The sequence below is a fragment of the Acomys minous genome, assembly GCF_964271855.1.
Source record: "Acomys minous genome assembly, chromosome: 20".
In the NCBI taxonomy this organism is placed as follows: domain Eukaryota; kingdom Metazoa; phylum Chordata; class Mammalia; order Rodentia; family Muridae; genus Acomys; species Acomys minous.
In genome coordinates this window covers 24,564,346-24,585,263 of record NC_140502.1, presented here as the reverse complement: position 1 = coordinate 24,585,263, position 20,918 = coordinate 24,564,346, and the positions used below count along the sequence as shown (strand labels likewise).

General features: G+C 54.0%; 1 protein-coding gene across 3 annotated transcripts; it reads right to left on the bottom strand.

Moving 5' to 3' along the window:
• Positions 1-2,138: 2,138 nt before the first annotated feature.
• Positions 2,139-15,200, bottom strand: HNRNPL (heterogeneous nuclear ribonucleoprotein L). 3 transcript variants are annotated; one of them, XM_084770550.1, is made up of 13 exons: positions 12,905-13,180; positions 10,860-10,978; positions 10,251-10,488; positions 10,059-10,144; positions 9,025-9,121; positions 8,868-8,940; positions 5,768-5,839; positions 5,376-5,656; positions 4,033-4,154; positions 3,581-3,782; positions 3,067-3,124; positions 2,859-2,954; positions 2,139-2,516 (listed from the first exon to the last, which is right to left on the bottom strand). In XM_084770550.1, exons 1-13 carry the CDS (start codon positions 13,163-13,165, stop codon positions 2,458-2,460), a joined length of 1,764 nt encoding a protein of 587 aa, XP_084626676.1. In that variant the 5' UTR covers positions 13,166-13,180; the 3' UTR covers positions 2,139-2,457. The 3 variants fall into 3 exon arrangements, with proteins under 3 accessions (XP_084626676.1, XP_084626677.1, XP_084626675.1); XM_084770551.1 differs by lacking the exon at positions 12,905-13,180 and adding an exon at positions 15,094-15,200 and having other exon boundaries at positions 5,376-5,839; XM_084770549.1 differs by having other exon boundaries at positions 5,376-5,839; positions 12,905-13,183.
• Between the last annotated feature and the right edge of the window lie 5,718 nt (positions 15,201-20,918).

Sequence of the window (20,918 nt, the reverse complement as noted above, 5' to 3'; positions counted from 1 at the left end):
CTGTCCTGGACTTCCTTTGTAGACCAGGCTGGCCTCCAACTCACAGCGATCCGCCTGCCTCTGCCTCCCGAGTGCTGGGATTAAAGGTGTGCGCCACTACACCCGGCCAGAAAGGCTATATTCTTAAAACACACACAAACCAAAACAAAAAAACAAAAAACAAAACCGAGACAGTATTTATTGCCCAAGAGCATAAAACACAGTGTAAATGCGCTCCTCAGGGAGATGTTTGCAAGAGGGTGAGCAGATGTCTCTGGGCCAGTGGGACAGTGGGATGTTTCCATCTTTATGAATGTGTCTGCTACCCAGACTTATAGCTGACATAGGCATTGGGTTTTTGGTTTTCCACAAGAGACAGATGCAGTAACAAACAGGAGTAATGTTTTACTCTCTACTCACTGGAAAACTGCAAATCCTATGCAGATGCCAGAATGTGAGTGAAAAGGGCACCCTGATTTCAGCCAAGAACCCCTTAAGGAGATTGTTGGCCCTCATCAACAAAGAGGCTGGAACTTGGGGTCCAAAAGAAAGCCTGGGACAGAAGGCTTGCCGTGCAGCAGCTACTGGTTGTCAGTACCTGCGGCTCTTCAGCTCCTAACTACCAGACCCTAACCTCCAGCTCTTGGGCGCCCCTTCTTCCAGCTTCTGACTCCTATGTGACCCTGCCATTTTGGTCATGTGCCCTTTGTCCTCTCTCCTCTTGGTTCACCCCAACCCAACCCTCCTACTGCTCATGTCCAGTTTCGACTCTCATCCTGCTCTGGCCTCCTGCAGCCGCCTCTGGCTGGACTCCCCCATCTCCAAATAAACTCCTTCTCAACCACACCCTGTGGCAGTCTTGCCCTCGTTTCATGTGCACAACTTAATGTAACTGGTGTAAAAAGAAATTGTGGACGATATACATGGGGGGGGTGTGCGTGTGTCCAATTGCCGACAGATAACAGATGGTAGAACTCACTTTGAATCACCTTGATTGTCCTACATGTGACTGACATGCTCAGCTGCAATGGCCAAGTCAGGCGGCTCTCAGGGACATTATCACCTCTTGTCACTAGTGGGGCTTGCTCCTGGGCAGATGGCCTCCTCCTTCCAGGACATCAGTCTGTAAGCCGTGCTGCTCCTCGCCTCGCCTCTACTGAAGCCATCTTTGGAGGGTTAGGGTTAGCTAATTCCACATCTGCCACACACTCCCAGCAGTTTGCAAACTTTGCCTCAGGATGGACATCAGGTGAGTTAGCCCGACCAGGAAATGACTTTTAGGACTAGGTCAAGTAAGCCATGGCACACCTGACCAGGAAATGACTTTCAGGACTAGGTCAAGTAAGCCATGGCACACCTCAACAGTGATGCCCTGCATGGCCAAGGCTCTTGTCACCTGTCATACAGGGCATCGTCAGCCCCTCCCTACCCACCAAGGTGGCTCCAGCAGGGTAAGGCACTTCCGCCAAACCCAACGACCTTAACTTGCCCTCATTTGGTGGATGGCTGAGTATACATACAGAAAAATGTAAAATACTTCCCTGCAGTGGGAAAAAGAACCCAGAAGTTAATTTTTGCTTCTTATTCTTGTTTTTCTACTCACAAAAGCACAGGTAGGTGTTCCTGTGGATTAAGCCTGTTTCAAGTCTTCTCATGGTTTTGCAACCATATTCTCATGTTGCAGGACCACACTGTCCAGACCAGCCTCAACCAGCACAGTCCTGGGCAGCTGGGCCTCAGGTCAGCACCCCAGCGCTCCAATGTGTTTTCTAAGGCAGGGTTTCTCAGCAACCCCCGCATGCTGGCCCTCCTTCTGTGGACCAGGCTGCCCTGGAACTCATCTGCTTCTGCCTCCTAAGTGGGATTAAAGGTGTCATCACCACGGCAGGCTGCACTTGGTTTACCTATGTACATGCATGTGCAGACGCTATAAAGCACACAGGATCAGAGAAGTCAGACTGGCCAGCAAGCACTTTCACCCTCTGAGCTGTATCTCCATCAGCCCTTTTCAATGACACCCAAAACAAACACGAAGCTGGCCTGGGCAGCGCACCCTTCAGACCACAGGACTGACTCCTGTTTACTGCCCACCTTGTCCCTGTCAAGGCCAGGCCCACCACTCTGCAGATGCTGAGTGGAGAGAAAAGCAGACACACCAGTCCTGGAACCCCAGCAAATAGTTTTATTTTCCAAACCATTTTATTGAAATGTGCTAAGATACATGGGCAGCACAAATGTATGAACAGGAAAAAAAAAATCACACATACAGTTATCTTAAAAAGTGAAGGTTAGTCTCGGGAGACACCAGTTCCCCTCCCCCTCCAGAGCATGTCCGCTGTGGTTAAGCCTCTACTGACCTAGCGTTTAAAAGGAAACAAGAACTGCAAAAGATAAATCGAAACAAAACCAAAGAAACCAACAGCATAAAGGAAAGAAACGTTTTCCGGCTGGGATGGACTCTCCCTTCCCAGCATCTAGTTAGGAGGCGTGCTGTGCAGTGGAGAAACACAGCTTCAGAGTGTACGGGTACGGGCCATCTGCAAACAAGAGACAGGTGTCACACGGGCCTCTGGAGCTGACCAGTCCTCCCAGTCTACACCCCCTCCCTCAGATCAATTACAAGTTCTCACTGTGTAATCAGCACCCAGGGTTGAGCTGAGCAACTCCCAAGCTGCCAGGTGGGTGGGACCAGGCAGCCTGGCTGGCCTCCCAGGAGGATGTCATGAGACTGCTCTCCTGGTGACCAAGTCCCATCTGCCTGTGTCTGCGACACTGGCAGCCTCTAGGGCCCTATCCTGAGGGCAGAAGGCTGGCTCTGGCATGCAGCCAGACAACCGCCAGGCCACCAGGGGTTTTCCGCAGGACACACAGACACTCACTTGGGTTTTTCATCTGGTAATGGTTCAGGAAGCCCAAGGTCTCCAGGGCGTCGCTCTTGGAGTCCCACTCCAGCAGCCCGGAGGAGCTGCGCTCGCCTGAATGAAATAAAAGCCAGGGCTTAGTTAGGCCAAGCCAGAAGAGAAGGCTCCTCCCAGCAACCACCCACATCGGCAGAGGGCTTGGGGGACAAAGTGGTGCCAGACTCACTTTTGCCTGAAAATACTTTCACAGAAGTTGGCCGCTTCACTCCCAGCTCATCACAGATCTGGTGCAGAAACACAGTGACAGAATTCAGAATCCAAGGGCACAAGCAGACCTGCGCCTCCCCTCAACAGAGCAGCACGAGGAGGGAGCCGCTTCTCAAACTCCGACAGGGGGGGGAATGGGTGGGCACAACAACTGACACTAGCCGAGTGTTGCTGACTGCTAGGCTAAGCCTTTTGCATAGGCTCCAAAGCTTCACCTTCTGTTGTGGGTGCCATCCCAGCACCCCAAGGCTTGCTGACCCATCTTCTGACCCCACTTGCACTAGGTTCAGGGCAGATCGGCAGTCAGTACTGCTTGGCCAGATGCCGAAGAGCAGAGCTCTGCGCCACTGTGCCTCAGCTCTCACCTACCCCAGCCATGAGCAGGGGAGCCTGTCCCCATGCCCAGGACTGGTGCTCTCGGGGTCCACTGACTCCTTCAGACGTATCACAACAGACAGCTCCACAGCACCTACCTCAAAGAAGTTCTCCTCGGTCACCTCCAGAGGAGCGTTGAAGAAGTGCAGGACGTTGCTCGGGTGCTGGATGCGGTTCTTAGCCGCCTGCTCCGGGGTGGAAAACCGATTGTTCCTGGACTCGCTGAAGTCTTTGTAACTGCAGGACCCATCTTCTAGCCCGTATGACTGGCCAGGCATGATGGCTGGTTGCTTGGAGACACTGAGGGAGGACAGGAAGTCTTTGTCCGAACTCTGGTCACATGCCTATCTGACACTGCTGGTGTCTGAGCACACACTGCTGCACAGCTGAGGTGACCCCCCCTTCCTTGCAGGGCTTCACAAGGAAGCAGAGAGCACGGCACCCACACCCACACCTGCCTGTGCAAGCACCTCCACCTCAGTCAGTACTTGGACCCCATCTGCCCACGTCTTCCCTCCAACCTTCCCCTGCCCGGGAGGATAGTGCTTACCACACATTCATCTTCTGCCCAAACATGAAGTTGTTGTTGAGGTGAGTGATGGCTCGGTCCACAGCATAGCCATCAGCCATCTCCACCATGGCGGCCCCCGGCTTGCTTTTCATAAATTTCACCTTAGGGAGAAAAGGTGTAATTCAGCACCAGGGTCCTCCTCTCACCCACAAGTCACAAGCTGCCCCTACTCTGGCTCTAGGCATCCATTTCCTCATGGATGAATAGGGACCAGAGCCGGCCTCCACGCAGGCCTGGCCCATGCATGAGCTCAACCCAGGGTGGGCAGTGGAGCCCAGGCAGTGCTGCCCTCCTCACTGGAGATGCGCATGGAGCAAACTATGCAGAGCCAGACAGTAAGCCCTTGGCATGCTGCAGTCACCATGTGGAGAGAGAACAGTGCTAGCGCTGAACCATCCGTAGGCTGACTGCTGCAGTGCATGCTGGCAGAGGCTCTGAAGCCATCTAGCCACGTTCTGCTCCCATGCACAGCACTTAACCCGTCCTTCTGCTACACCTTAACCAGTACAGAGTGTGTGTGTGTGTGTGTGTGTGTGTGTGTGTGTGTGTGTGTGTGTTCGTTCCAGTTTCTCAATATTTTAGCCAGGCATGGTGGCGCAGGCCTTCAATCCCAGCACTCGGGAGGCAGAGGCAGGTGGATCGCTGTGAGCTGCTCCAGGCCAGCCTGTCTACAGAGCGAGTCTAGGACAGACAAGGCTACACAGAGACTCTGTCCTGTGGGGTGGGGGATTGGGGATTAATACAGTGGGAAAAACCACACGACCTGCTGCTGCACAGGGAACCTGTCTCAGTGTGTGGCCTGGGCTTGAGTTCTAAGGCCCAAGTGAGCATCATCATGTGAGGCAGATCAAAGCCTGGCCCATATGCACTTGGCCACCAGTTGGGCAGAGTCAACTTCCCAGCAGCGTACACAAAGGCCCTGAGCTGCCAGACGACCTGGAACTGCCCTGTCCAGGCCATTTTTACCTATCTTCACTACCTACACTCTTCTCTTTAGATTATGTATGCAGTGCTCTGCCTGTGCATCCGCCTGCAGGCCAAAAGAGGGCTTGTAGATGGCTGTGAGCCACCATGTGGTTGCTGGGAACTGAACTCAGGACCTTTGGAAGAACAGTCAGTGCTCTTAACCTCCAAGCCATCTCTCCAGCCCACTCCCTGCATTCTTAGGGCTGACTTCTCAACACCGTGTGATATGGCCCTTGGCTAATGCGGGAAGAAACAGGCTGTCTGTATGACAGACAGGAGCCACCGCTGCACGGCCCCGCCCCCCAAGCTGAGGCCTGAGGCCTGCATCAGCTCTTGGAGGGAAGCAAGCAACTCACCTTCTCCACATTGCCATACAAGCAGAAGACATTGAAGACGCGATCACAGTTCATCTTAGATTGATCCAAGCCATAGACCATGAGCACAGGGCTGTCAGCGTGGGGGCCATAGTCGGGTGGTGGGGGAGGGGGTGGGGGATGACCATACTGGGGGCCATAGCGACTTGGGCCCCGGCGGTGACCCCCCACAGGTGGGCCCATCCTTCTCCCTTCGTAGTGAGGTGGGGGGGGCCCGTAGCCCTCATCATGGTAATGGCTGTGGTACCCACCATGGGGCCCTCCTGGGGGGTGGGAAGGAAAGAGAGGGAGGACGGGTGAGAATTTTCGCGGCGGACGACGGGCAGGGGCACATGAGCCACGGGAGTCCACGGAGGGGAACCCCCTGCCCTCACCATATTCTGCGGGATGATCTCCCAGGAGAGGGGGCTGCCGCTGGCGTTTGTTGGGGTTACTGCCAGGGTCACCTGTAGATCAAAGACAGAGTTAGGAAGAGAACACAAGAAGGAACCCCCACTGTTGACTAGAGGCCAATCTTAGGGCCACTGAGCTGAGCATGGCCACGAAGCCCCTCCTTAGAAGGGCTGCTGGGGCCTCTTTCCTATGATGGGGCAGGGAGGGGCCACTGAAGCCCAGGTCTAAGGCTGGTATCTGCAGCCCACTCGCCCTTCGCTGCACGCACAAGTCAGCTGCTTTCCTTTCAGAGGGCGAGGCCAGCTCCTGGGATTACTTGCTCTGCCCGTCCTGGCTTGTAGTAGGAAAACAGGCAGGGAGCCCAGCTCCTGCCATCTAGGGAAATACAGTGTGGGCCTATTATGTGTGGACAGGGAGCGCACTTTTATAAAGTAATTCCCAACACAAGGAGAAAGGTTAAGGGCAAAAGGCAAATTAAGTGAACCCACACTGGACAGAAATAAGGTGACTGGCCCACAGAGGCTCGATGTTTGGGAACTCAGGCCCCTTTGTCAACCCTAGGCTGGACACCCCCACATCCCACCCAGCCCGAGGGGCTGCAGGAGCCGACAGCAGGGCACGAGCACAGTCCGTTTCAAAGAGCAATTAAGTAGGTACAAGGCATCAACAATCCCAGCCCCAGTGATGGCGCAGAGCCCCTCCCAGCCCCAGTTCTCAACCGTTAGTTCAGCGCTCAAGTGGCAGACACTGATAAGCACTTTACAGACATCATGGCTTCTGAGTTCCTCACAACAACCCTATGAGGTAGGTACTCAAGTCTCAGCCCCAGCTTACAGATGAGGAATTGAGCAGTTACTCTTTCACTGAACAGTTAGACACTTGCGAATCAGTGGCCGAGCCACAACCTCAGCCCAGGGCCGGTGGCACCGGGACCCAGAGCTTGAACCCACTGCCCTTTCTTGCCACCCTGCCTGGGTTTATTTTCCAACAGTTACAAAGATGGAAAAGGGCTACTTACAGCAGAAGTACAGAGTACAATGTCCATTTGTCACAAAAAAACAAATCTGTTTTTTTCTCTTACCATTGGACGCTTCAACAGTGAGTTAGCACAGTTCTGAAAGATGGCGTCCCATCAAACATACACTGCGACCCTGCATCACATGGTTTTACAGTCATAAATACAAGTCACCGTATACATCCGCTACATTTTTCTTTAAAAGTCAATGTTCTGATTAAATCAAAATTGGCTCAGATGTTCTGTCCTCAGAAGATACCAGAAAAGTGGAAATAAAGGTGTATGAAGTGGGTAGTGTCCCTCCATGTTGTCACCTTCTCATATTATGTGCTGCAGTGCGGTGCTTCTGGCTGTGTAGCGCTCCATGTGCGTGTCTCCTGGTATGAGGTGTGCCAGTGGCCCCACTATGCCCGCGCCTTGGCCTTGGGAGCACGCCCGGTTACCCAACAGCAGGTAACTGTGTGCCTCTGAGCTGTTTTGGTTTTAGGTCTGTTTTGGTTTTCTGATTTTTTGTTGTTGTGCTTTAATTTTTTTTTTTAAAATTTCTGATCTCCAGTTGGTGCAGACTGTGTTGGCAGCTGATGACTGCAGGAAAAAAAAAAAATCAAAACACAAAAGAAAAGAGAAGGCCCTCCCCAAAACAAAGGACTTAAAAAGCAAAACCCACATGCCGAGGAATGGAGAGGATCCCACTGTCCTGGAGGCCCATGGGATCTACTGCAGTCTATGGATCGAATCCTCCTCCGAAAAGAGTGCCGCTGGCTGGCTGGGCGAGCTCTGGTCTGTGTTTCCTACTTCTGTGTACATTCTTGGGTTCGAGTTTGCTTGGACTTTGCCTTTTTTAATGTTTAATAAAAAAGCAGTGTCTGCTGCCATGTTGCGTCTCTTTCTTTGTCTCTGTCTGCCTCTGTCTCTGTGCTTGTAGCTGTTCCTTGGAGCGCGGTGTGGTGTCCTTGATGTAGTGAGCTCAGTCTGCGGCTGTCTCTGGGGACGTGGTGAAGGCTGCATGTTCTCTCCAGGAAGAGCTAGTGCTTTGTGCCCTGTGTGTTGGTGCGCAATGTGCAGAGGCAGAGCCGCTGACGTGTGGATCCCGAGGGGGTGGCCAAGCACCGCCCTGACTCCAGGTCACCTCATCAGCCCAGCTGAGAGGCATCAAAAGCAATGCACAGCCCCTGCTACTAGCCCCTGCCGGTCTGCACATCTTCTATTTGTGGCCCTTGGAGAAGAAATGGTTGGTTGCCATGTTTCTGTCAGCAGTCATGTAGTGTCACTGCCCGCTCTGGGACATTCACTTGGTCATAATTTGCCTCTGACCTTTGGAGGGAGCAGCCAGGCCCAGAGGGCCAATTCTGAGGGTCCTTGGGAGAGTCTAGCCCACCCAACCCAGTGGTTCTCAGCTGCAAGGCAAGTGAGACAGGCCCACCTACAGTGTAGGCCGGGCCTGGCCTCCCAGAGCCCCTCTACAGTGTCAGCCTCCAGCCTCCTCCCACAGCCCAAGGCCTAGTCCGCCGTATCAGACCCAGAGCGGTCCGTCTTGCCGATTTTCAGAGGGAGTGACGCTGTGTTTCAAAGAGAGTTCTTCACCTCTCCCGCTTACCAAAGGCAAACCGCTCGTGACAGCACTAGAAAGGGGTTGTACATGTGGGCCCTGAACAGACGCGGCGTCCCCTCTACAAAGGAGACCGGGAGTGTCTGCCCTGACCTCACCCCAAGTGTTTGACCCCTACTTGCTTGGAGGCTCTGCTTCAAAACCCTCCACCACTCAGACCCTCTCTCACAGCGGAGAGTGAAAGGGGCCCTTTCTCCCCTCCAGGAATGGAGCCCAGCAACCCTAGGCAGGCTTCCAGGATGAAGGCAGCGACCTCACCTGGAGAGCCCCACTGCCTGCCCCCTTGCCATTCCTCCTCTTCAGCGCCGCCCCGCTTCCACCCAGCCCAAGACTCAGCCTCAGCTCTGCCCCAAGGCCCTCCCTTGTCTGTCCACAGGGAGCCCTGGGCTGTCAAGCGCGCTATAGTCACGTGAAGAGGCAAGGCGGGTGTATTTACAACAAAGCAGGTCAGGATTACCTTGTCCACTGAGGTTGGGGTTTGTGTAGTCCCAAGTATCTTGATCATTCTTGAATACATTTAAACGCGTAGGCTGCAAGGAAGGCAAAGTTTAAGACGAGCCATGCGTCCGTCCCCTCGCCAGGTAGCCAGCACGGGCAGTCACTCCCCGGCCTACCTTTGCGTATTCAATCTTCAGAGTGCAACAGCCAGAGTAGATGTCAGCCCCATTAAGGGAGGCCTTGGCCCGCTGCGCACTTTGCACAGAATCAAATGTGAGAGGACTTAAGGAAGGCACCACTGTGGAGCTTGGAAAGGCATTATCCTACACTGCCAATAAGACAAGGACCAGAGAGCACCCAAAGGCTGTGAGCACCAACTACAACTTCAGGCAAAAGGCAAGAGCTTTGGAGACACAGCAGGGCCTGGCCTCAGGAAGCAGTCACTGGCCAGGGTTCTCTGTGATCTGTACCTTTCAAAGAAAAGATTATTATGTGTACAGCGCTCTAGCTGCATGTACACCTGCAGGCCAGAAGAGGGCATCAGATTGGATTGTAGATGATTGTGAGCCACCAGGTAGCCCCCTGGGAACTCGGGACCTCTGGAGCAGCAGCCTCTGAGCCTGTGATCTGCACTCTTATCCCAGCCACCACCAGCTAATCTCAAGCTGCTTCATCTCTGAAATCTGTGCCCTGTCCGCCTTCAAAGGTGTCAAGACAGGGTCTCTGGGTAGCCCTGGCTGTCCTGGACTCTGTAGACCAGGCTGGCCTCGAACTCAGAGATCCGCTTGCCTCTGCCTTCCTAGTGCTGCCATCTTTTATCAAAACCTTCTCCACACTGTAAATCACCCTGCAGTTATTGAGTCTGATTTCTCCTCTACATCTAAACTCCGTTCACAGAACGGCGCCGACCACCTGAAGACTGTGGATACACCCAAGTATCTGAGGGGTCTCCCGTGCACAGCACGCAGGAAGCCCTGGGCTCAGTTACCATCAAGGGGATACAAACACCACGCGAACAAGGCAGCACCTCCTCAGGACTGACCTATCAGGACCACTTGTTACATGAGCCTCACCGCCTGGTCTGTTAAGATTTGCGGTGTGTGGCCCCCTGTTCAGACTTCCACATAATGGTCTCTGGGAAGGTGGCACGAACTCTGCCAAGACCTGAGACCCCCAGACCAAACACCACCAGTTCCTCAGAAAAGGATATTCCACCATAGCCTGGACGCCATTCTTCCGAAAAATGACAATTCTCTGGACAGGGCCACAAGGGTTACAGATAGTGTACAGAACATCCTAGAAAAGCAACAACAGGCAGGGTAAGGCCCAGCACAGCCTGCTGGCTTGGGGACAGCACAAGGACAGCAGGGGAAGGGAGCCCAGAGCAGCCTGCAGGACACACCGTGGTTATGGAGTAGATGGGGTTGAGGATGGTAAACAGAAGCACGCTGTTGACGCTCCGCGAGTCGTCAGAGTCCCCAGGGCGAGAGATCTTCTGGCTGGTGGAGTAGTTGACAAAGGCAGGGTGACCAGCGATATAGATTTGGTTGTCCGCTGCGTAGTTGACTGCATTACAAGCCCCCAGCACATCCTCAAATTCCACCAGTGCCTGTCTCTTCTTCGGCATCACCACCACATAGCTGCAGGGAGGGGGGACGGGAACGAGACACGCCTGTGAGCTGACTCCTGCTCTTCTGACCCCTGGCCCGTCCTGCTTCAGAAGATCCCGTCAGGCTGAGCACATCACAACCCTGCCTAGCCACTGCCTGGGGAACTCTGCAGGAGAGGGAATCTAGGGCAAAGGTGTTCACATCTGCTCACAACACCTGGCCTGAAAATACCAGAATAACAGAGCTCCGACTAGAACCACGGGTATATGGTAGATCAGGGGAAGGAGCAGAAATAAGGAACTAAAACTCGAAACACGCAAGAGTGAGCTCTGAGGAGGAGTCGTGGAGACCCCAGGGACACCCCGGTGCTAACAGGATCCAAGCCCTGGCCCCCCAAGTACCTAATAGGCCCAAATTCTTGCAGGGCTTCCACAAGGTCAGCCTCCACCACACCGTCAATCAGGCCCCTGATGTGGACAACCGGGGAGGCAGGGGTTTTGTGGGGGTCATCGTAGTTCTCCTGAAAGAGGAAGGTCACAGTGAGAAGAGAGCCCAACCTAAAGCCACCTGAAGGCCAAAAGCCCCGAGTGAGCGGGCATCTGCCCACTGGCCTTGTGGGAACCCAGCTTCTAAGGCAGGCTGAGTGTGAGGAGAACCGGAGTCTCACACCGACAGTCTCTCTAGAATCCTCCCTCCCCTCAAACAAAGTTCAACAGGAAGAGCAGGTGGAAAGGGGTCACACCCAAAGAGAGCACTCCAGCAGCCGGCTGGGCCCCAGAGCCTCTGCGCTGTCCCTGGCTCCACAAGCTGTGGCACTGTGAGGAATGACTGATACCACAAGTCACCTTCAGGTCCAGTCAGGGCAAACCACCAAGTGTTTCAAGACACTCGGCTACCAGGACAATCTGCCCTTCCTGCCTTACTCCGTCTGTGAGGGCCACGCTCTTCTGCCCCAGCTGCTATCCCACCCTGTAATGGCCTCCTCCTCTCAGGAGGTGTTATCTTTCCACACACAGAGAAGATTCTGAGGCGGAAACTTTCTCCCCTCTCTGGGTTCTCGCTCACTGGGCAGAAGCCATGAATCACAGAAGGCACCCCTGCCTGGCCGCTTCCAGCTGAGGTCTGTCTGCCACAGCCCTCAGTTCTAACCCGAGCCCTGCTCCTCACTCACGACTCAACGCCATTTTCCCAGTGTCTTTACTGCTCCGTGATGGAGTTCAAAAAAAACCTACCCACCTCAGAGGAACATTACATGCCAGATCTTCCGTTTTTAAATATCTGAGGATGGGGGTAAGGCACACACACCACACCTCCCAGGACATGCTCAGAGGAGAACTTTTTGGAGTCTGTTCTCTCCTTCCACTTCACGGGCTTCAGGGGTCTGACTTGGCAGTTAACCCTCCAGACCCAAGTAAATCGTGTTCTCAGGACTCGGAAATCTAGCATCCTTTATAGGGCAAAGTGTATGAAAAAGCAGCCGAAAAAAAGAGGGCACTGTCTGGTTGGGGGTTTTTTTGGTTGTTGATGAGCTTCACTATTATAGCCTGAAAGTCACTATGCAGAAGAGATTAGCCTGCTTCTGCCTCCACCCCCACGGGACTTTGATAAAACTTTAGAAATGAGTGCAGACCGCACCCCAGCCCAGAAATCACAACTGTGATCTTTTTAAGTGTTCGGTTGGGGAAAGCAACCCTAGAGCAAACTGGGCGGATGACGACCTTCAAGCTTGGCTCCATTCCCACAACAGTTAAGACCTGCCTTTCACAAACCCCGTCTTCCATTTTATAACGCACACGGCAACAGAGGTTAAAAATTCGGATCTGGGTGTCACAATCCAGTCAACTTATAAAGGGAGGCGGCCGTGGTGAAGACAGCGATGGGGCGGAATCGCCCACGGGGGTGGGTGGGTGGGGGAGGTCAGGCCGCCGCCCACCCAGTTCCCGCTCACAAGCCCTGGTTGCAGAAGCGCGCTTGCGGACGGGAACACACAGCGAGGGGAGGGGGTGGGGAGGGAAAGGAAGCAGAAAAACCGATAAAGAAAAAAAAAAAAAAACGGCCAGGCCGCGTGCCTAAGGGGGGGGGGTTTCCCTCCCCCGCCACCCCCCGCGCTCGCCGCCACATGCCAGCCCGCGGCGCCTGCGCAGTGCGCCGCCCGCAGGAGCCAGCCGCTTCCTCCGCCCCCTCAAGCCCCGCTCCGGGAGCGCGCGCACGCGCAGGCGCGCCTTGTCCTCGCGCAAACCCCGCCGTTTGCCCAGCGCCCGCCCCTCCCCCCACCCCGCGGCCCGCGCGAGGGCTGCGGCGCGTGCGCAGAGGGTCTCCCTCGCCGCCTCCTCCTCCTCCTCCTCCCCCCCCCACCACCAACCCCCGCAATAAATAAAATAGCTTTTAAAAAGTACGAAATCTCCCCTTCCTTCCAGGAGGCTAAAAGCCCTTAGCCTCGCCTCACCCCGCCGCCGCCGCCGCCGCCCGCCGCCCCGGATCCTCCGCCGCCGCCTCCGTGCTGGTCGCCGGCGTTTTCCGTCTTCAGCCGTTTAGGGGCTCGGCCTCCCTCGTTGCCGCCGCCGTAGTAGCGACCGCCGCCGCCTCCGCCGCCCGCCGCCGCCATCTTCACCATCGCTCCCGCCCGCCTCAGCTGCTCGTCCGGCTGCTGCCTCTGCTCGAGCCGCCGACGCCGCTTCTCCGCCCGGGGCAGCAGCCTCCGCGACATGGCGGCGCAGAACCCGCCTCCCCCCGCCTCTCATTGGGGGAGGGACACGCCCGTCACTCGCCGCCCCCACCCGATAGGGGGAGCCACTGGCCCTGCCGTGGGGGGAGGGGAAGGCCCCGCACGGTTGGCGCCTATTGGCTGGAGCCCGTGCCGTTCTACCGCAAGGGCCGCCCCCTTGGCTCTGCCGCACTCCTTATAGGTGAGCGCCCCCTGCCAGTCACTCCTTCAAGCTCCGCCTCCTTGAGATGAACTCCGATCTCATAGGCCGGATCTTTGGGGATCGCTCCGCCTTCCCGCGGGCAGCGAATGGATGCGGGCCTCCGAAGCCCCGCCTCCTTCCCGCTCTCATTGGCTGCCTAGCTAATCCGTCACTCCGAAACCCCTGCGTCTACCAGTCACAACGGCTACCTTCCCCGCGCCACTCTGCTGGGATACAAGAAAGGCTTTCACTTCTGTGTCCCGTCGTCCTCGTCCTCCCCCCCACCCCCGCCACGCTATGGTTCCCGCAGGTGCCCGTCTTGTACGTCACGACTCGATTGGTCAATGGAGGGTGGGAAAGAATGCCCTCTTTCAAGATGGTACAGGACGGCTGGTAGCTTCTGATTGGTGAAAAGGGGGGGGGGAGCCCTAGGCGCTCTGTGGCGCAATCTAGGAACGGGGGCCCCCAGTGAGGCACGCGTGCGCCACTGTACTTCTCGGGGCCCTCGGGACAGGAGGCGACTCTGAGGATGCGACTTACGGACACCCCCACCCCACCCGCCCGCGATCTTCCCCTGTGACTGTGCAAGGTCCGGGAATGTAAACCAAGACAGCAGTTGGTAAAGCGATGACCCCATTATACGTGTACTTCTCTCTGCCCTATCCAAAGCTGGAGGGTTGTTTAAAAAAAAAAAAAGAAAAGAGGACCTCCAAATCTGAGCACTGCTCACTATCAAAGCGCTCCCTGCCAGCTGACTTCGGGCCCTGCCAGGCGGCACCACTTCGCTATGAATTTAGCCACGGCAGTCCGGCTTTTCAGTTTAACTCGGTTCGCACGTGGTCACTGGGCACCCAGCATCCCCGGGAGTGCTTTGTGGCCTAGACTCGCTCTGAAGGCAGTGGTCTCCCTCCGAGCGTCCTGCGAAGGTTCCCCACCACCCCAGATCCTGGGCACGGTCCGGACCAGAGGCATTAGGGTACTGAGGGGTCCAACAGGCTTAGACGTGGGGTGCCTGCCTAGCACCGACAAGGTGCCAACCTCCCTACCTCTAACACGCACAAAAGAAAGTTTCAAGGCGGTGGAAGACTCGCAGGCCTCCCCAAATGTGCTGGGGCGCCTCTCCACCCGGCCAACGGGATCCCCAGAGCGGGGATCCTCTTGGGACTAACTTCGAGATGTGAGTAAAAGGCACAGGGAGTCGGAACCCCGTTTGGAGAAAGTAAAGTTTTGAGCACGGGACCATGGTTGCCAGCCTATAATTCCAGCGCTCTGAGAGCCTCGAATCTGGAGCCGCCCTGGGCTACACAAGGTCTCTCCGTAGCCAAAACACTCTTAAACGCTAGTCCTCCCAACACCGGGTGCGCAAAGGCGCAGCAGGTGACGCCGGCGGCAGCAGGAAAGGGGGGCAGCAGGAAAGGGGGCCGGGAAGAGGGGGGAACAGGCCGCTCCCGCGGAAGGGCGGGGTCCCGCGCCGACGTCAGAGGCGGTGGGGGGGAGGGGAGCGGGAGGTTCCCCTCCCCCGCGCCCCGCTCGGACGCCCCTCACTCGCGCCGGCGGGTGGCACTGGGCTGGACCCCGGACCCCGGGGACAGCTCCGTGGGCCACGCGCGCCCGGGCCAACGACTGGCGCCCGTGCCCGCTGCCCCCTCCACCTGCCCTCCGCCCTCCCGCCGGTCCACCCCACCCCCACCCCCGCGTCCCTCCCCGACCCCGTGGCCCTGTCCCCTACCAGCTCGGCGGCGAGCTTGGCCGGCCGTCCGGGATCGAAAAAGAGCAGACACTGGGAAGTTTTTTTTTTTGGGGGGGGGAGGGAAGGGCGGGCCTTAAAGGGACCAGGACCTCTTTTTCACTGCTGGAGAAGGGGGTCACCCGGGGAGCCACCCCACCCCACCCCGGGGCCTGGGACGCAATGGGGAGAAGGTTGAGCTGCTGGGTTTGGTCGGGCTCCGCGTTCCTGCTTACCCTCAGTCCCGCTCTCCACCCTAGCCAGGAAGGAAAAAAAAAAATCCCCAAGTTGCTTGTGGTTTTACGTGGCAGTTTTCCCCATTTGCAGAGTGTTTTGGAGATGAATGTGGACAGAAGTTGTACATGTGGGTCTGCAGGATCAGTAAGTGTCTGGCGTCGTCGGAGAACACTGCAGGATGGTGGCTCAGCACCGGGGCTGGGGCTAAGACCCCACGGCCAGGTTCAGCTACCCCAGCGAGGCAGCGAGTCGCTGACAGCTTGGGCTGTGTATCTTAGCCCACAGGCAGGGCATCTGACTCCCACGCCTCCTGTAAACCCAACACCTACCCAAGTCTGTGGAGTCTCTGCCTCTGCCGAGATCAGCATTATCGATCGAATTGCCCAGGGACTGGCTGGAGTTGCCGTGGGTTGTGATCTGACGTGTGGGTGCTTGGAATCGAACCCGGGGACTCCGCAAGAGCCACAGGCGCTCTTAACTTCTGAGCCAACTCTCCGGTCCTCTTCTAAGTCATGGCCCCTCTTAGCCATTTCATTCTAAGTCTCCACCCCAGTTTATTTTATTTATTTATTTTTATTTTTTGGTTTTTTTCGAGACAGGGTCTCTCTGTGTAGCCTTGGCTGTCCTGGACTCACTTTGTAGACCAGGCTGGTCTTGAACTCACAGCGATCCCCCTGCCTCTGCCTCCCGAGTGCTGGGATTAAAGGCGTGCGCCACCACACCCGGCTCAGTTTTTCTTTCTTTCTTTCTTTCTTTCTTTCTTTCTTTCTTTCTTTCTTTCTTTCTTTCTTTCTTAATGTTTTTACTTTCTTTTTTGTGTATTGGTGGTTTGCCTGCATGTAGATCTGTGTGTGAGGATATCAGATGATGGAGTTACAGACAGTTGTGAGCTGCCATGTGGGGGCTGGGAATTAATTGGACGCAGGTCTTTCCTCTGGAAGAGCAGTCGGTTCTCTTAACCACTGAGCCATCCCTCCAGCCCCGCCGCCCGGTTTTAATCACGGCTCTTGTATAATCCCTGAGAGAAAGGGGGTGTGGCCTTCACAACTGACCTGACTCAGAAACTGCCTGTTTTTATTCCCAAGGAGAGAACGAATGAAAAGTATGCCAGACAGGTGGTCGCCCTAAGGGCCACCGGGAGGGCTATGGATTCCCCTCGCCCTGGGACAGAAAGGGTTATGAAACAGCCTGATTGCTGTTGGCCTCCCGAATTGGCTAATCCTCCCTAGCAGGACAAGGACAAAGTGAACCAAGCTAACGAGGTCACTGCTTGGTGTAGTCCAACCTTTAAGCCCCGCCTCCTAGCCGGAATCTCAGCTCTTGGCAAACTGAGCACAAGGTCATCCGTTCTCCACTCCTTTTGAATCAGGGACCAGCCTGAGCTAAATTGTTCTCAAGAAACAAATAATTTAAATAAAAATAATACAGCCAGCAAGACTGGCCAGACGGACAAGGAAAGCTGCTTGGTTACAGGAGCCTGGTGACCTGAATGCAGTCCCCAGAACCCAGTAAAAGTGAAAGGAACAAACTGATACCACAAAGCTGTCCGCTGACTACAAAACCTGTACCATGGCCCTCAACCACCCACCCACACATACATACAAACTCAATAAAATAACACACACACACACACACACACACACACACACACACACACACACACACACACACCCTTCCTGGGCCAGGGCTATAACTCAGACAGCTTGCCAGAATCCTCCAGTGAGAGGCTGGCAGAGCTCTTACATACCGTAAACAGAACCGCAGCTAACAAATCAATACATATTTACAGGACTGGAGCGCGATGGCTTAGCAGTTCAGATCGCTCACCGGCTGCTTTTCCAGATGACTCAGGTTCAATCCCCAACACCTGCACGGTGACTCACAATCATCTACAATTGCAATTCCAGGAGATTTTTTTTTTTTCCAAGACAGAGTCTCTCTGTGTAGCCCTGGCTGTCCTGGACTCACTTCGTAGACCAGGCTGGCCTCGAACTCACAGAGATCCTTCTGCCTCTGCCTCCCAAGTGCTGGGATTAAAGGCGTGCGCCACCACCGCCCGGCAATTCCAGGGGACTCTATGCACTCTCCTGGCTTCCCCGAGCATCAGGCACACGTGCCAATGAACAGACATTCATCTGAGTAAAACACCCATTACATAGGAAATAAAATTGTAAAATATATTTAAATATTAAAAATTTTATATATATATATATTTCTCCTTTGAAGTAATGGGGTAGAACAGCCCCAAACAGATTTCGCCTTGCTCTCAAGTTTGTCTTCCCAGATATTTTGTTTTGTTTATGTAAGACAGGGTCTGGGGAGTGGGGTTGGAAGGGGGACAAAACTAAACAAAACGGCAGGGTCTCATCATATGGCCAGGCCTGACAGAATTCTATGTGGACAGGCTGGCCTTGAACTCACGCCATTTCCCTACCTCTGCCTCCGGAGTGCAGGATTAAAGGCCTGTGGTGCTCAACTTCCCTGTTGATGTTTTTTTTTTTTAATCGTATGGGTGCTTTCCCTGCAAGTCTGTGCAGCACATGGGTATGTGGTGCCCACAGAGGCCAAAAGAGGGCGTCGGACAGATCCCCTGGAATGAAGTTCCAGCCAGGAGGGAGCTGTCATGGTGAGAGCCGGACAGGTGAGAGCCTGTGTCCTCCGGGAGAGCGGCCAGTGTTCTTTCTTTTTCTTTTCTTTTGTCTTGAGGCAGGGTCTCACTATGTAGCTCTGGCTGTCCTGGAACTCGCTATGTAGACCAGGCTGGCCTCAAGCTCAGATCTGCCTGCCTCTGCCTCCTCAGTGCTAGTGCTCTTAAAGCTGCCAGGCTTTTTTGGTTTTTCGAGACAGGGTTTCTCTGTGTAGCCTTGACTGTCCTGGACTCACTTTGTAGACCAGGTTGGCCTCGAACTCACAGCAATCCGCCTGCCTCTGCCTCCCGAGTGCTGGGATTAAAGGCGTGCGCCACCACGCCCGGCCTAAAGCTGCCAGGCTTTTATCATCATCATCATCATCATCATCATCATCATCATCATCATTTTTTTAAAATAAAATTTTTAGATTTATTTATTATGTATACAGTGCACATTAGATCACATTATAGATGGTTGTGAGCTACCATGTGGTTACTGGGAATTGAACTCATGACCTTTGGAAGAGCAGCCAGTGCTCTTAACTGCTGAGCCATCTCTCCAGCCCCCAATCATCATCATCATTATTATTAGAGTGCTTTATCTGCCAAAGAGGGCACCAGATCACATCATAGATGGCTGTGAGCCACCATGTGGTTGCTGGGAATTGAACTCAGGACCTCTGGAAGAGCAGTTGTTGCTCTTAACCGCTGAGCCATCTCTCCAGCCCCCAACTAGTGCTCTTAACTTCAAAGTCATCTCTCCAACTACCTCCCTTTTTGAGACAGGGTCTCACTTTAGTTCTGGCCAGCCTGTAATTGGCTGAGGGTGATCTTGGTTCAGAAATCTACTTGCCTCTGGCCTTCCACATAGATTAAAGACGTGGGCCACCATGCCCAGGTTGCCTGCTAAATTTTGACAAATCTTATCTCCACAATGCCTTTGGGCAAAACACCCAATCAGTCTGTGGGTGCTTCTTGTGAGAGGAAAGAGAGAGAGAGAGAGAGAGAGAGAGAGAGAGAGAGAGAGAGAGTCTCAGAAAGAAAAAAAAAATTGTAGTCACTGCAACTTTCTCCAAACCCCATGTTCAATTATACAGCCCCAATATAGGATTGGAACCCAGTTAAAGCAGTTTTGCTCAACACAAGCCACAACCCTCCTTGTAGTGCCAATTTTGGAATTCTGGTACCTTTAAAACCACAGAAGTAGGGCTGGAGGGACGGCTCAGCGGTTAAGAGCACTGGCTACTCTTCGAAAGATCCCTAGTTCAATTCCCAGCAACCACATGGTGGCTCACAACCATCTATAGTGAGATCTGGCGCCCTCTCCTGGCCTGCAGGCGGAACACTGTATGCATAATAAATAAATAAATCTTTTTTAAAAAAATAGAAATATTCTAAGAATATATTTTCATTTCAATCCCAGGTGTGGGATATAGGACTGCTTTCAAGCAGCGGACTAGTGGAGAGACATGGTCTTGCCAGCTGCAGACAAGTTTCTGTGATTGTGTGACTTTGGAATTCTGGGGACTTTTCAGAGGGCACGTAAACGCTAGGGCCTTGAGATGCAGAAGGTTGGGTTGTTGGCTGTTTGTTGTTGGTCTCAGTTTGTTAAGTAGTCCCGCACAGAGAATAAACAACAGAACGGGGCAGTGGTGGCGCACGCCTTTAATCCCAGCACTCGGGAGGCAGGGGCAGGCGGATCGCTGTGAGTTCGAGGCCAGCCTGGGCTACAAAGCGAGTCCAGGACAGCCAGGGCTACACAGAGAGACCCTGTCTTAAAAAAGAAAGAAAGAAAGAAGAAGGAAAGAAAAAAATAAATTAGGAATCCTGATGCCGAAGATCAAACTTACCCTGAGGAGCTCAGCACCCTAGTCTGCAGGAAGTCGCCCAATGATAACAGCACCCCCTTTCCAAACCCTGACTTTATTCGGGGCTCTCCTTCCGTTCCTCTTCATCCCTTTTCTCTCATATCTAGTGTTAGAGGGTTGAAAGGTTGGAAGAAAGAAGAGCCCACAAAGAGGCAAACGCACGGCTAGTTGAAGGGGGGGCAGGGCTCCCCGCTCCCCTCCTGTGAGTGCATCTAGATTCTTCCAGAAAACACACTTCTGGCTTGTCTATATATATATATATATACATATATATACATACACACACACATATATATATATATATACATACACACACATATATATACACATACACACACATATATATACACATACACACACATATATATATAATGTATACCATGTTCTGCCAGAAGAGGGCGCCAGATCTCACTATAGATGGTTGTGAGCCACCATGTGGTTGCTGGGAATTGAACTCAGGACCTTTGGAGGAGCAGTCAGTGCCTTTAACCTCTAAGCCGTCTCTCCAGCCCTCTGGCTTGTCTTGAGAGATCAAATTAATCCCAAAGATGGGAGGAGGAACACCACCTTTGCCCCAAATCATCACAGCCAAATTACCAGGATTTCTTTCTTTCTTTCTTTCTTTCTTTTTTTTTTTTTTTGGTTGTTCTAGACAGGGTCTCTCTGTGTAGCCTTGGCTGTCCTGAACTCACTTTGTAGACCAGGCTGGCCTCGAACTCACAGCGATCCGCCTGCCTCTGCCTCCCGAGTGCTGGGATGAAAGGCGTGCGCCACGACGCCGAGCATTCTGCCGAATTAATTAAAGCAAGCTTTCTTATTCCTATGCACGGCCTGCTCCCCCACTAAGTCGGGCTTTGAGAGGTCAGCATTGGATATGAGGAAGACCAGGTCTTTATAGGGTAAGGGGTTTCCAGATGCATTTGCCAGGCAAAATAAGTGGGGTTATGGGAGCTGAACATCACTAACAAGTTCGGCCTCCTGAAACACAGGCATGGTTGCAAGGTGGCCATAACAACAGGTGGGCATAACAAGGTAGTCGTAGGTGGTCACATGGCCTTTTGAAACAAAGCTACGGTTGCAGGCCGCTTACAAAC